The sequence below is a fragment of the Camellia sinensis genome, chromosome 7 (assembly GCF_055761805.1).
Source record: "Camellia sinensis isolate YWXY chromosome 7, ASM5576180v1, whole genome shotgun sequence".
In the NCBI taxonomy this organism is placed as follows: Eukaryota; Viridiplantae; Streptophyta; class Magnoliopsida; order Ericales; family Theaceae; genus Camellia; species Camellia sinensis.
The window spans coordinates 177,704,002-177,719,616 of record NC_138967.1 but is presented as its reverse complement, the minus strand read 5'-3'; the positions used below and the strand labels follow the sequence as shown (position 1 = coordinate 177,719,616).

Below are 15,615 nucleotides of genomic sequence, written 5' to 3'. Positions count from 1 at the left end.
TTTCAAACACAAAAAATTTAACTTATTAAAATAATCAAAATTAAAATAACCTATTAAAATAGTTAACTTCCCAAACACCCATATTCTCTCACAAACATAAAATCCGATTATAAAAAAAATCAATTAACTTCTCAAACACAATCAAAAATTAAAATAATTAACTTCCTAAACACCCCCATTATTATTGTTTTGTTTTTCGCTTTTAGTTTTGTCTTTTGCTTGTGGAGAAAATTGCATTTCACTAAAGTAATGATAAAAAAATTATATTATTATGATGGTAAAATTATTGTGCGTGTATGGTTCTAATTCATTAGTGTGCATTGTATAACTTGAGTTTCAGAATTGATAAAAAAAGAAAAAAATATATATTATTTATAATATAAGTATTTTATGACTATTACATTTATTTTGAAAAAAAAAAAAAAAAAAAAGAGAGCCTCATCTGTCACAGTCCTGTGCAAAGTCTAGACCAGCTCAGCTGCTCAACAGACAGGTGGCAACATATTAATACAATTCCTCATTTACACTTTCAAAAAAAATAAGAAACTAGAAAATTTGTAAGAAAAAAAAAACATTTTTACCAAAATATAATTGCAAAATTACAATTCATTGAAATTTTTTAAAAAATTATAAATTCATAAAAAATTTAAAATTTTAATTATTACTATTTATAAAAATTATCAATAAATTATAATAATTTTTTTAAAATATCACTAATTGATATTTTCCCAAATATGACATGGGTTCAATTTTTATATAGGGAGATTTGGTCTCGTTTGGAAATTAATTTTTTTAAGAAAAATTTAATTCATACAAAATATTTAACAAGAATATGTGACAATATCATTATTATAAATAAAGTTATTTTTAATAGTATTTAATTTTGAAATGAAAGGTTCACAATGAGTCATATCATTATATATGATTTTTTTTTTTTTGATATAGAATTATTTTTTTAATAGTTTTTTAGTGTTTTTTAAATTTTTTTATAAAGTTAAAAAAAAACTATTTTGTTTGGAAATAACCTTTTCTAATTTTATCAAAAATTATGAATTACTGAGATATTTAACTTTATCTTTTAGTATTTTTTTAGTTATTTTTTTTTATTTTTTTTTATTTTATGTGTGTGTGTGTGTGAGACTATTTTAACAAAAAATTAAGTTGCCAAACATGGTAAAATGAATCTTGACTACACATTATTTTTTAAAAATATATTTTTATGTATGTTGTATTTTTGTTGCCATTTACAATCTATTCAAAACATAATTTATATTCAATTTATTAGAAGCTTGTTTGAAACAATTAACCCAATTAAACTTCAACATGTTTTGAATGATGATAACTTTTCGAGCTCCATTCAAACTTGATGTAATAACTTTTTTGTACAATAAATTCATTTAAAAAATAAATAAATAAAATCACTCAAACTAGATAATTGAGATATATTTGAGATTGCTTTTAAAAATTAATTATTAATAAGTCCTATTTTTGAAATTTATTACCTATTAAGTCTAATTGATAAATTAGTCTCTCTTATTTTTATAAATAAATTTATAGTGATAAATTTATTAGTCAGGACCTTAAATAAATAAATCTAATTAATAGAACAGATTGGTAACTATCCCTTTTTAAAAATCACATAAATTTTAAAATCAAATATAATTTATTTACTCAATTAGTTAAAATTTTAATTTTAAATAATTCACTACTTAACTCAACTCATTAAGGCCTCATTTGGAAAGTTTAACTATTTTAGTTGACTTTTTAACTATTTTAACTTGGTCAAAAGTTGTGTTTAGAAAGATATTTAATTTTTTAAAATTAATTTGATAATTATAAAAGAAAAAATAAAATAATTATAAATTAAATATAATATTTTTGCTTATTAATTATTTTAACGTACTTTATAAGTGTACTTTTTGACTTTTTCATTAAAAAAGTAGAGAAAAAAGATATATGTTTAGGATAATTTTTTGACTTTTTACGAAAATATATATAATAAAATATTATAGTAAAATCAAAATGACAATTCCATTCTAGTTGACTTTTCGACTTTTAAGTAATTAAATTCAAAAGTAATTTTACCATCTAAATTTCTTCCACAAACTTTCCCCAATAATATGAACTTTTTAATTTTTTTAATAATTTTTTTAACTTTTTAAATTTTATAAAGAGTGGTGATTTAGAGCACTAAATTTGAAGCTCTAAAAACATCATTAATGAGGTGGCAATGTAAAAAAAAATAAAATAAAATAAAACAAAAGCCAAACTATTACATGAGTGGTGGGATCCACATGATGTCACATCATTAATGGTGCATTAGTGGTGCTAAATTAGTGGTATGAAGCATTTTTCTTTTATAAATAATCCCAAACTCCAAATAGCCCATCTCGAACAGAGCCTTTACTGACAAAATTCTTTAGACCATCTCCAATGGTGAATCAAAGTTGGTATCAGATTCAAATTTTGATGAAAAATGCACTTTTTTATGCTCCAACCGTTGCACCAGATTGATATCAAAATGACATTTCAGCAAAAAAAGCATCAAACTGAGAACGAGACACAGATTTTACCAAATCACTGTTACTGACTGTTGAAAGAGGTACACCGATCAACCAGCCGGTTTCCCGGCCGGTTGACCAACCGGTCAACCAGTAAAGATTCAAACAGTTCAGGAAAAAAAGTTCAAACCGTTAAAAAAAAAAAAAAAAAATTTTGCCTAACTGGTCGACCGGCCGGTCGACCACCCGGTCGTCCAGAAAAAAGTTCAGATAATTCGCGAAAAAAAAAAAAAAAAAAATTTTACCTAACCGGTCAACCGGCCGGTCAACCACCCGATTGTCCCGGGATACATTTGGTAAAAGATGAACCGTTGGAGTGAGTGGTATCAAATTTAATAAAATAAGTCATTTTTTATTCAAATTTAATGAAAAATTTGAGACACCGTTGAAGATGCTTTTACCTATTAATTTTTGCCAACCCACTTCTACTCGTATCCAAATGGAAGCATGGGCCCCACTTGAAAAATCATCAAATTCCACCGAATCTCCCAATTAACCTCCTATAGAGTTGGACTTTTTTCAAAAAATTCAAATATAAATTTAAAAGAATTTGAGGGATTTTTAAGATTATTATACATATTGTTTCAATAATTCAAGTTATTTACTGTGTAGGACCTTTTGTAAATATTATTATTAGAAGAAATAAGATCGAAATCATGTTTATTTTTAAAAAAATTACATGATTTATTTTTAAAAATATATTTGTCATTTATTTTTTAAATACAAAACAAAAAGTAATTAATTTACAATTTTTGAATTGATATAATTTTTTTTCATAGATAACATAAATTGAGAGTCGTACAAAATCAACCATTCACATACCAAAATGAGACCAATAAATAATAAACCCTACAAGTCTCTCAAATTCTTTTCAAGCTCAACTTTAAATATATTTGATTTTTTACGAAAAAATTTATAAAAAAATAAAAAGAAGAAGTTAACTTTGTAGTAATAATTTTTTTAATTATTTTAGGTGGTTCCCAAACTTGGTGTAAATATTTTCTATATTTATTTTTGTATTTTTGGTATGCCCAAAAAATACACAAAATTAATCATAATATTAATAAGGGTCAGTAATCTGATTCTTCTAACAATGTCTAAAATCGAATTTTCTTCCTTGCTGTATGTGAAGAACCGCTGACTCATCTCATAATTACAGCATCACCCCCACTTTCTCTCAATTCCCCACTCCTTACCCTCAACCCAGATTTCCATTTCACAATCTTCTACTTCTTCTTCTTCTTCTCTCTCTCTCTAGGGTTTATTGGTCTCTGTTCTGAGCTTCAATGGCTTCTTCATCGTCTAGAAAAGCCTGTTTTCAGTGCGAGGACTCAAACTCCACCCAGTTCAGAAACGGTTGGAGGGTTCGCAGTGGCCACTTCGCTCAGCTCTGCAATCGATGCTCGTAATAAACCCTCCTCTCTTTCTCTCTCTTTCTCTATCTCACTCTGTGAATTACGTTGATGGGTTTTGAAATTGTTGATATCTTTGTGTTTGATAATTTGCTTGAATGAATTTATAGCCTATTTGTTGACTTGTAGTGTTTCTAATCAATTTGAGTAAGTGATTAATACGTTAATTATTTTATATTTCTCTGCTCTAATCTTGAATTTGAGGCATTTGGCTCTCTTTTTGAGCCTTTTGTTGTTTTCTTGCATGTCAAGAAATCTTGTAATGACTCTACGTTGCTGGAATGTGGAATGTTTTTTGCTGTAATTGGTGCTAGATATTGGTGGGTTTGCTTTGAAGGGAATTTTACATGTGTTTTAATCGTTCCTTTTGCATCGATGTGCAAACATGGTTGCATTCCTTGAGGTTTTCATGCAGACTTAGGATCACCAGGAATAAAAAAATTGGGCATATATATATAATTCTTGAATTTGGGGCTTGGGTGATTAATTGGTGAATTGAAGTTAAAAGGAGTGATGCGAATGAGATTTATGGTGATATATAAGTACGATTTTCCCTAGCAAGTGTGTTATGGTTTGGGTGGAATTGTAGATTAACTTGGCAGGAGTTATATGTTTGGCATTTTTTAAACTTGGATAACATGCTCTCTTGCAGTGGCGGAACTAGGATTTTGGTGGAGGGGGAAAAATAAGTCAAATTATTGGGTTAGGCTGGTTTGGAACACAGTTTAGTTTGGTAAAAAAAAATCAATTATCAATTTTTCAAAACTATTCCAATATCATACACATCACTATAATAAAACCATTTTAACTTTCTGCATGCATATAGGTTTATTCCCTTGGTTTTATTTAGGGTCTCTATTTCCCACTAATGCTGTGTTTAGTTGGGAGATTTGAGAAGGGAAAGGGAAAAGGTGTTTGAAATGTGAATAAAATATAATTACATTTCATCTAGTTTCATACACATTTTCCCTTCGCTTCCCAAATCCCTTCCCAAAGAAGTTTATATGTAATTATGATTTGTGTTGTAATTGATGATTCGTTATACTTCATTATAATTGAGATACAATGTAATTAAAAAAAAAAAAAAACTCAATAAAATATAATATAATAAAAGGGATTTTTTTTTAAAAAATTATTTATGAATTAAATAAGGAGTCAATATATTATAGTTAATGGTGTGTTGAGTTTGTCACGAGAAGAGTGAGAAATTTATATAATTTATATTAGGTTATCATCGTTATTGGACACTTTTGTTGTATCTCAACTTAATATGGTGAAGCATGAAAAGACACAATTGACATCATTTATCTTCTGATGCATCTCTGTACCTTTCAACATCTGACTTGGTCCATTGTGCATTTAGCTCTTTGTATGAGGAAGGAAGATTCTGTGACACTTATCATGCAAATGATGATGGTTGGAGGGACTGCGAATCTTGTGGAAAGGTGCATTGAGAAGTTGCTATTTGCTGCACCAATTTTTGCTAAAATTGATTGGTGGATCAAATCATCTGTTGAAGATACTTGATTTCAACATTGCCTTTTCTATGTTATTCCAAACTTCTTTTGCAGTTGGTTCACTGCGGATGTATTGCGTCATTCCATGCATATATGCTGTTGGATTTTGGTGGAGTGATCTGCATGGAATGCTCAAAGGTTAATTTCATTCTGGTAAGAGGAAGCTACTTTCTTTCTCATCACATTTTGTTGCTTTCTTGCCCCTTATGCTTAAAACTTTCAACAGTTGCCATGATTTTGGTGCTTCATGCTTTCCCTAATTGGTTACTTTGTACTCACTTTTATGCTGTAAGGTTTAATTTTAACACTTGTTATTTCAGGCACGAAAACGATGTCTATATTCTGAAACTCAAATAGGAATTGGAGAACCACAAGGGGATGCCGCTAGGCCAATCCAGATAGATCCTCAATACTGGCCTCGGGTGACTGATCAAGAGTTACAACAGATCGCCAGAAAGTATCCTCTAATTTTCCATTCATCTTCTTGATTTCTCTGTATATAAGATAGACACTCTAGCTATATTATCAAGCTGTTGAGAAGTCACCCGAGGTTGTTCCAATTTGTCTTATCTCCTGTTCAATCTGTTTCAATTTTCAATGGTATGCTGGGAATGGCTTTGATGTGAGCTTGCATTCATTTTATTATGTTTCTAACTTGGCATCATGTAAACAATCCTTGACTATAAGTAAGAACAAATTCTGTTGTCATTCCATTGTTCGAGAAATTATTGTCTGCTAGTGATGCTGATCACAAGCTGGCACGTCTCGTGATACCAAAAAAATGTGCAGAGGTAGGTCTGTGCACTTCCAAGTTTGAAATTTTAAATTATTAAAATAATTTGAATTCATTGAGTTAATATTTTGGACATGCTACTACTGATTTTGACGTCAGTGGCAACTGCAATGTAAAGGGTGGCATCTTGACAAATGCTTGAGGGATACTGTGAATGATTTTCATGTTCACTGAAAAATTAATGCATTGTTCATGCCTTTGTTATTTTGCAAACTCCGTTGGACCATTTTCTTTGGTGCAGCCGTTGCTATTTGGGCAATGTATTATTATCTATTATTCCTTAGTTTATTTGGGTTTAAAGGATTAAATTAGCTGTAAGTTTTTACTTGCAGAGTAGATTCCCTGGTTGTAAAAATTCTTTTGCCATGCGTGACACTGCGGGTTGTTCCTATATCTTAAGAATCTTCTTTTTTTTTTAAAAAGAATATTTTTGTTGCTATATGCTGCAAGAAGATTTATTTCAGTTCTTTAACCATTACCTGGTAAAAATGGTTTTGTAAAATGATAGAGAATTGAGCAAACACAAAACAGAGGATACATAGACAGAAACACCTTTCCTCTTTGAGCTAATGAATCTGATGGGTCATGAATCATTCTACGTTGTTGGGAATTTGGCATATGCCCTCCTCCACCATTTTGGGATTGTACACTCTCCAGTCTGTTCACAATGCATTTTGCACAGCACTCAGTATACATGGCACTGATATATGATTATTTCTGCATGCTGTGATTAATTAACCTGAGGCTTTAGGTACCCATAAAAATGCATTCTTATGATATGTATTGTTACCCATTAGTTAACACGGTAGCTTAAGAGCTTGGATTTAAAATTGCTTGTGTTCATAACCCTCATCATCAAACAGGCTTTTTTCCCCAAAATTACTACCCCACATGGGTGCCCTCTCAAAATCCAGGATACAGAAGGCAAGGAATGGGAATTTCAGTTCCACTTTTGGCCCAATAGTGGCAGCAAGATGTATGTTCTAGAAGGGCTTAGAGATTATATGGTTTCAGTGCAATGGCAAGCGGGTGACATAGGTAAGTTGCACAATTCATGTGTGGAAGAAGTTAAGTGGACCTTTATCATTTACTTTTTTATTTTGGGTTTGTTTGTAATGGAATGATACTAGAGAAGTTGCCTTGCCATACCTTCAGTTATGCAGATCATAATTTCCTCTATACTCACAGTAATAATAGTAATTTCCGTTTGAATTCTGCCTCTGTGGACAATTATACTATTTTATTGGTTCAATTCAAGCACTCCATATCTGGGTTGTTGAATATTTTGTTCTTCACTTATGGTTCCTTCTTCGTGGACCTTTGTTCTTCCATCATCCTGAATACTATCTATGTTAACCAATGACATAAGTCACCATGCTGGCTATTACCTGAAAAGTTGTTAAGGTGCTTATGTAATCATGTGCGATTGTGATTTTTCATGCATGTGCACATGATGAGTTTTCCTTACCTAGGACTAAGAGTTATTCTTTCTTGCAGTGACATTTTATAGGATTGAACCAGAGAAAAAGTTGGTCATGGGATTGAGAAAGACTTGTGCTAGTGTATCACCTTATGAGGTATGGCAAAGTGTATGCGTGTAATTTTTTTCTTTTTTTAGGAGTCTGTTAGGGCATGTGTGGAATGGATCATTGTTCTTGATGAAATCCTATCAGAATATTTGGATGCTTGTCTATTATAAAATGCATCTATGGCAGTCAATGTTGCTTGTGTTTTATTTTACAACTCCACTAGTCCTCAACATTATTTTGATTTTAATTGTTGACTCCCAAGTTGTTTTCTGCAAACTTGCAATGTATTTCAAACACTTATAATTGGTCAGAGTGTGTTTCCCAAGTGTCCGAAGTGTATCTAGTTCTAAATTGATTAAAAAATAAGACGTGTATGGAGGTGTGCCCAACATGTGTTGGGTTGTGTCCTAGGAATCTCAATGTTCAACACACACGATTGTGCTTCGTAGTCTGGATTTGAGGCTTTTTTGGTGTATTTCAGATGAGTCACTAACCCTGTCTTGTCAAATTTCTCATGTGTTAGTTTTGACGACTTCGAGTTGAATTCCCAAATTATAATGTACTCTCTCTTTGAGAGTGCTTAGATGATTCATTTCATATATGTAGCAGAAAAAATGGAAGTCATTTGAAAGAAAAGTCTTGATAAGTTAAAAGCCTCGGTTTAAAACTTCTGATGTCCACTAGGGACAATTGTACGCACAGAAAAAGCAATGCAAGTAAACTAGGGAGGCTCATAAAATGATTTTCATTTGTGAAAATCAGTCCAAATATTATCTCATCTATTGTATGGAAGCTAGAAAGTAAGTTCTGAATTCTGTTGAGGAATTGTTTTAATAAATGCATACGTTTGGTCATTTGCATTCTCTTGATATACTTGTACCTTAATTCTTACTTAATGAACAATAGAAGTGTGAGCGAGCATCTAGATTTCACCAGACGGGGAGAACCATTGATAACTGAATAGATGCTGTCTTCACAACAGATGGATGCATGCTTTTTTCATACAGCTTTTCCTGCTGACATAATTTGTATTTCAATTTCTAATTTGATTGAATGGATTAATTCTTGTCAATCTAATGTTTTTGATCATACTAAGAGCTCTAATTCTTTTTTTTTTATTAATTATTTCTTGTTCAGGTTTCGGCCTGATGTTTCAGTAAGAAGATTATAAAGGCCATTCTGAATTTTATGCTTTCCTGTGGATGCTTTTGATGGTTTTTATGCACAAGCCTTCAGTTAAGAACTAATTTGTTAGTGTATCAAAGGAGTCTTCCCCCTTCCCTAAGGATTTTTTTTCTTCCTTTACATTTTCCGATTCCTTCTGAGTTTACAAAACCAAATTCATGTGCCTTGTAATTGGGTAGTTGTTGGGATTGTTTTCTTAGTCGATTGAACTAGTTTGTTAGAGTATAAAATGTGCCTTCTTTTTCATTTTTTGATTCCTTGAAGTTTATAAAAAGCAAATTCATGTTTAGTCAATCTTCAAATAGGAGTGATTTGAACAGAAAAGCTGAAATGACAATGCTTTTACTACCTACAAATATCAGCTGCAACTCAAATCCATAATCATGCTTGAATTCAGAATAACCTTTCTATACTATTTGCAGGAACATGGTACACTAGATGATGCTCCCATTTCGAAACCAAATCTATGCTTCCTGCCTGGGAAGAATTCGCAAGAATGTGGTCCTTCGGTCGTAAAACTCTGATTTTTGTTTGTGTTTAAAGTGAAATCCTTGACTCGGGGTTCCAAAAAGTAAGGTTGGTATGATGACAATGGATGGTGGATGGTCCCTAGAAGGCCAGGTGCTGCGACTGTGAATAAACAGATATCCAGTGATGTTTCATTATGCTGTAATATATCAGTTTCTTTTTTGATACATTGGAGCCGTAGTTTAGGGGAAGGAAAGTCTTGTATGGAGCGAGACTCGAACTCTTGACATCTTAGTGAGTTAGATGCTTTCTGGTTATGCTGTAATATATCGCTTTTTTGAAGTCTTCTATGGTTTAAGACTTGAACTGTTGATATCTTAGTGAGTTAGATGCCTTCTGGCTATGATGTAATATATTGCTTTCTTGAAAGTTGTTGAGCAGCAAATGGGTAGAAATTCATTTCATTCTGTTGGTTCGTGCAAAAATGGCATTATTGTACAGGGATTTAAAAAGAAAGTCAATTTGAACAAAAATCAGTTTGTTTGGTTTTAGTTTTTTGAAAATTAAATTTTTTATTTTTCGTATTTTTTGTTTTTAATGAATATTTTTTAAATTCTAAGCATTTTTTTTTGCCTCTTTAATGCACATTACTTATATGTATCTAAATAGTAAAATATTTGTAAAAACATATTTTAAAAAATTAATAAATACACAAAAAATATAAAATATGTAATGAATTTTCATATTTTTTGGTATTTAGTGTATTTTTTAAATATTTTTTTTACAAATATTATACGTTTTAAGCGTATTTATGTTAGGTGTGTCTAAAAATTAAAAAAAAAATTACTTAAAATATTTAAAAAATTCATTGAAAACATTTAAATGTGGAAAATAAAAAAAAATTGAATTTTTTGAAATTTGTTTTCTAAAATTCTGAACCAAACAAGCTGATAGTTTTTTAAACGTGAATAATTTTGATGTGTTTATTACCCGAACTGGAGCTATGTATATATATTACTAGTTACAAAGGCCCGTGCAAGGCACGGTCTACTACTACAATATATTTAAGTTTTGTATTTTAATAATTTTTAAAAATAAGAATATTATTTTATGAAATTAAATAGAATAAATTATTAGATTTATGATAGAATTATATAAATTGTATTATAAATAATAACCATTAGAAAAAATATATTAAGTCATATCGTTTTAACATAATTATATTCTTTTCTTTTTCAATGAGACTAAGTGTGAAGACATAAAGATAAACAAAATAAAGTATACATCTTACTAAAAAAAGATAAGAAAATTTCCCATCTAAAACAAAAAAACTAAACTAATAAAGAAGACCCATTTTATTAATAAATAAATTATATTCGCATAAAAAATAATCAATTTTATTAATAATTAAGTTAATTAACAATTTTTAATGATATTAAAAATATCTTTCGGTTAACCATTTTGTTAATAAATAAAGTATTACGTCATTTAACAGTTTTTAATGACCTGAGAAATATTTTGCAATGAACAATTTTGATAATTTATTATTGCGTAGAAGAGTAGTTTTTTTTTTTCTTCTGATTATTGGGTTAAATTAAAATATATAACAAACGATAGTTGTAATTTGTATTATTATAGGACTAATTCATACTTTAAACAAACATTATGAATGTATTTGTAATTTATTAAAAATAAAAAAATTTTGTTTTATAATTGACCAGAATGTTTGCATATTTATGAGAAAACCTTTATTCAATTTGTTATAGGAAAAAGACTGAGACCCCCAGTGGGGGTGACCTCTACCACCCCCACTGTTTTTTTATTGGCTCAATTTTTTTTTTTTTAGTCTGGCTCTCACAGGCCCCCACGTGGAGGTGGGGGTGCTGGGGTCCCCAGTACTATTGTTTGTTATACCATTAATAAATTATACAAAATAACAGAGCAAAATAAGAAATTCCCAAACAAGTTAGGGGCAAAACAGGAAAATTATATTTTCACACACCTAATTAGCTCAAGACACATCTTTTCTCAATACACACACCTATTAATTTGATTATTAATTAATTTTCTCAATCTACACACATAAAGTTACAATTACGCCCTTCACTTATAACCATTGTACACATACAGACACACACACATTGTCACGTCCTATATATCACAACACAGTGTTCACCGCTAATGGAACATTGTCACACACGGAAAGAATTTCTCAACCCTAGCTTCTGTTTGGGAATTTTCAAAATGGTTTTTAAAATTTATAGTTTAATTTTTGGGAGTTTTCAAAACCTTCATTGTTTTTCTTTGGAAAGCATTAATTAAGCTTGGGGACTTTGTCCCACATTGGAAAGAGAGCAAAACGTGGAGCACTTAATTTAGTGTTATATGGAATATTCTTTTGAATATGGAATTATGGGATGAAAGTTAGTGTGCATACCCACACCGAAGCACCATCTGCACACGCACACGCTCACGTGTGCGTGGTGTGGGCAGTGGGCAATGTGGCGTTTGATGGCGCATTTTGCACTTAGCAAGGCGCCATGAGGGCGCTTTCCGATTTTCATCGGACAGGTTGGAGCGATGACGTGGATCCGACATGGCATGGGTGACGTGGAATACAGTCAGCTCCACGTGGTAGTAATGTGTCATCCGTTGGCGATGAATCAACCAACCGATCAAACGGTTGTGTGTCCAATTTGGAGCAGGTTGATCATAGCCATTAATTGGAGATACGCGCGATCGTACGGATGAGATGGCACCCGATCGTGATCAGGTGTGATTAGTCAAGGCATCTATTCGGTGTCAGAATGATCTGTACCATAGATCGTCGATCCAACGGTCAGATCTGATTGGATGCGATCAAGGGACATGACCATTTGATCAGATCCATTAAGGCCTATAAATAGGCTATGAAATCAGCCATTTCATTCGATCCAAAATCTTGAAAAGCATTCCTGCAATTCTCTCTCTCTCCCTCTTGATTTTGAATTTTCGATCAAGAGTTTCTTAAGCAAATTTCTGCTTTTCTTATTGATAATCAAGTTCTGCAGATTTGATTATCAGTGCCTTAGTTTCTTGATTATATTAAGAGTGTTCTGATCTATTGTCGTTAGTGCAGACGTTGATAGACTAGATCTTTAGATCAGGCTTCATTGTATCATGGAGGTAAATTTGTTGTAACCCCCTGCACACCTTTTGGTGGGTACAAATATTGTCTTTAGGAAAGCGACTTAGTAACGTGACTTGAAGCACTAATTTTCTGTTCTATATAGACAAGGTCATTGCCAAATTTTGAAGACCCGAAGACCACCATTTGAAGAATTTAAGACCCTTTGTTCCAACAATCTAAAGACAATATTTGGATATAGCGATGTCTATTCAGAAAAATGACTCAAGATTTCATGAAGCTTGACCGTTTTGATGGAGGAAATTTTCGACACTGGCAAAAGAAGATGCATTTTTTGCTCACTACTCTCAAAGTGGTCTATGTGCTAACTACCCTCTATTTGATGGAGCAAGAAGACGAGACTGTGGAGTAAACCCGTGCCAGAACCAAATGGGAGAATGATGACTACATTTGTTGAGGACACATTTTGAATGCACTGTCAAACTCTTTATTCGATGTGTATCAACATCTGGAAACGACAAAGTAACTCTGGGACTTATTACAGTCAAAGTACCTTACCGAGGATGCCACCAGTAAGAAATTTCTTGTTAGTAATTTTATGCGTTTTACAATGATTGATACAAAGCCCATTATGGAACAATTCCATGAGATCCAACATATTCTGAGTCAATTTTGACAAAAGAACATGAACATGGATGAATCTATTGTAGTTTTATCTATAATAGAGAAACTACCATCTTCTTGGAAGGATTTTAAAAAAAAACTCTGAAACACAAAAAGAAAGATCTTACTTTAGAGGAATTGGCTCAACACCTCCGAGTTGAGGAAGAGTCAAGGTTACTTGAAAGTAAAGATAACCAATTAGCTCAGACATCCAAGATCCACATGGTGGATGATGGTAAGCGGTTCAACAAAAAGAAGCGTAAGCATGAACCCCAACTCGAGAAAAATGCTAAGAAGCCGAAAGGTGCTTGCTGGCACTGTGGCAAGCCAGGGCACTTCAGAAATGAATGTTGGTCATACAAGAAGAAGCCAGAAGCATCAAATGCCAAGAACAAGTTTGTGGCTGTTGTATCCGAGGTGAACATGCTCGAAGATGCTGGTGATTGGTGGATTGACTCAGGAGCAACAAGGCACGTCTGCAACGATAAGAGCCGTTTCACTACTTATGAACAAGCGAGTGATGGAACAGTTCTACATGGGCAACTCTTCAACTACTGCTATCAAAGGCAAAGGGACGGTGGATTTAGAGTTTACATCTGGAAAAGTCCTAAGTCTTAATGATGTTTATCATGTACCTGATGTTAGGAAAAACCTTGTATCTGGAAGTCTGCTTAATAAGCATGGTTTCAAGGTAGTATTTGAGGCGGACAAATTTGTCCTGTCTAAGGGTGGGATTTTTGTTGGGAAGGGCTACATGTATCAAGAAATGTTCAAACTTAACGTTATCAATAATACATCTATTTCTGTTTATATTGTTGATTCTCTTTCTTTATGACATGTTCGTTTAGGTCATGTTAATGCTAGGAAAATACATGATATGGTTAATTTAGATTTAATTCCTAAGTATAATATTGATATGTTTGAAAAATGCAAATTTTGTATACAATCTAAAATTACTCGCATTCCATTTCTTAAAGTAGATAAAACCAGATCTCTACTTGAACTTGTGCATAGTGATATATGTGACATGCATAGTACCCCCACTAGAGGTGGTAAGAAATATTTTGTACAATTTATTGATGATTTTTCTAAGTACTGTCATATCTATCTTTTGCATTCAAAAGATAAGGTGCTTGATAAATTCAAGATTTTTAAGACAGAAGTAGAAAATCAGTGTAATGTCAAAATAAAGCGACATAGGTTTGATAGAAGCGGTGAATACCATTTTCCAAAATATTGTGAAAATGTTGGTATTATTTATGAGAAGTTTGCACCCTACACACCATAACAAAATGGAGTAGCTGATAGAAAAAAAATAGGACATTAACAGAAATGATTAATGCTATGCTTTCTTACTCCAGTTTAAGTTCTGGTTTTTGGGTTGAAGCCTTACTCACTACCTGTCACATACTCAATAGAATTCCTCTCAAGGGAAGGAATATTACTCTTTATGAACTTTGGAAAAACAAGAAACCTAATCTTGGTTACTTGAAAACATGGGGCTGTAGAGCAATAGTCAGATTGCCTGAACCTAAAAGGAAGAAATTAGGTGAAAAATGAATTGAATGCATATTCCTTGGCTATGCTATACATAGCAAAGCATATAGGTTTTTGGTAGTAGAGCCCAATGGTTCAGTGAAAACAAATACCATCATTGAATCACGTGATGCGGTATTTTATGAGAATCGTTTTACAACCATTCCAAGGTTGGATTCTAATCAAGGAAATGAATCAACTTCTTTGATGTCTACAGAGGAAAGTGAACAACATGAACCTATTGAGCCTAATGAACCTAATGAGCCTATTGAACTAAGGAGGAGTAAGAGGGCTAGGACTGAGAAGTCATTTGGCCTTGATTTCATTGTTTACCTTGTAAAATGAACTAGAAAAGCTTATTATAAGCAAACAATGATTTCTTTGAATATGGATTCAGATCCATTAACCTTTGAAGAAGGTATGAAGTCTCAAGATGTTGCATTCTAGAAAAAAAATAATAAGCAATGAGATGGATTCTATCATGGGTAACAATACCTGGATACTTGCTGATTTTCCACGTGGATCCAAACCCATTGGTTGTAAATGGATTTTCAAAAGGAAAATGAAAGTTGATGGTACAATTGACAAGTTCAAAGAAAGATTAGTTGTTAAGGGTTTTACTCAAAATGAGGGTATCGATTATTTTGATTCACATGCTTCGGTGGCTAGAATCGCCACCATTTGAGTGTTGATTGCCTTAGCCTCAATCTATAAGCTTGAAATCCATCAAATGGATGTTAAGACCGCTTTCCTAAATTGAGAGTTAAATGAGGAAATCTACATGCAACAACCGAAAGGATTTGTTGTATAGGGTCAAGAGCTCA

At 32.0% G+C, this 15,615-nt stretch overlaps 1 protein-coding gene across 2 annotated transcripts; it reads left to right on the top strand.

The window, feature by feature from the left end:
* Window positions 1-3,601: 3,601 nt before the first annotated feature.
* Window positions 3,602-9,894, top strand: LOC114312298 (B3 domain-containing transcription repressor VAL2). Of its 2 annotated transcripts, XR_014336474.1 has the most exons (9): window positions 3,651-3,966; window positions 5,337-5,418; window positions 5,545-5,643; window positions 5,811-5,947; window positions 6,182-6,281; window positions 7,147-7,321; window positions 7,781-7,860; window positions 8,950-9,047; window positions 9,420-9,894. XR_014336474.1 is itself a non-coding variant. In XM_028258516.2 (8 exons), the coding sequence occupies exons 1-8, from the start codon at window positions 3,848-3,850 to the stop codon at window positions 9,519-9,521; spliced, it is 894 nt and encodes a 297-aa protein (XP_028114317.2). In that variant the 5' UTR covers window positions 3,602-3,847; the 3' UTR covers window positions 9,522-9,894. The 2 variants fall into 2 exon arrangements, 1 of the variants encoding a protein (XP_028114317.2); XM_028258516.2 differs by lacking the exon at window positions 8,950-9,047 and having other exon boundaries at window positions 3,602-3,966.
* Window positions 9,895-15,615: the final 5,721 nt, after the last annotated feature.

What these genes read in the sequence shown, in the direction of transcription:
- LOC114312298 (XM_028258516.2), top strand. Translation starts at nt 3,848, where the DNA reads ATGGCTTCTTCATCGTCTAGAAAAGCCTGTTTTCAGTGCGAGGACTCA. An exon ending in ACTGCGAATCTTGTGGAAAG is followed by an intron (nt 5,419 to 5,544) that starts GTGCATTGAGAA and finishes CTTCTTTTGCAG; the next exon opens with TTGGTTCACTGCGGATGTAT. An exon ending in TACCAAAAAAATGTGCAGAG is followed by an intron (nt 6,282 to 7,146) that starts GTAGGTCTGTGC and finishes ATCATCAAACAG; the next exon opens with GCTTTTTTCCCCAAAATTAC.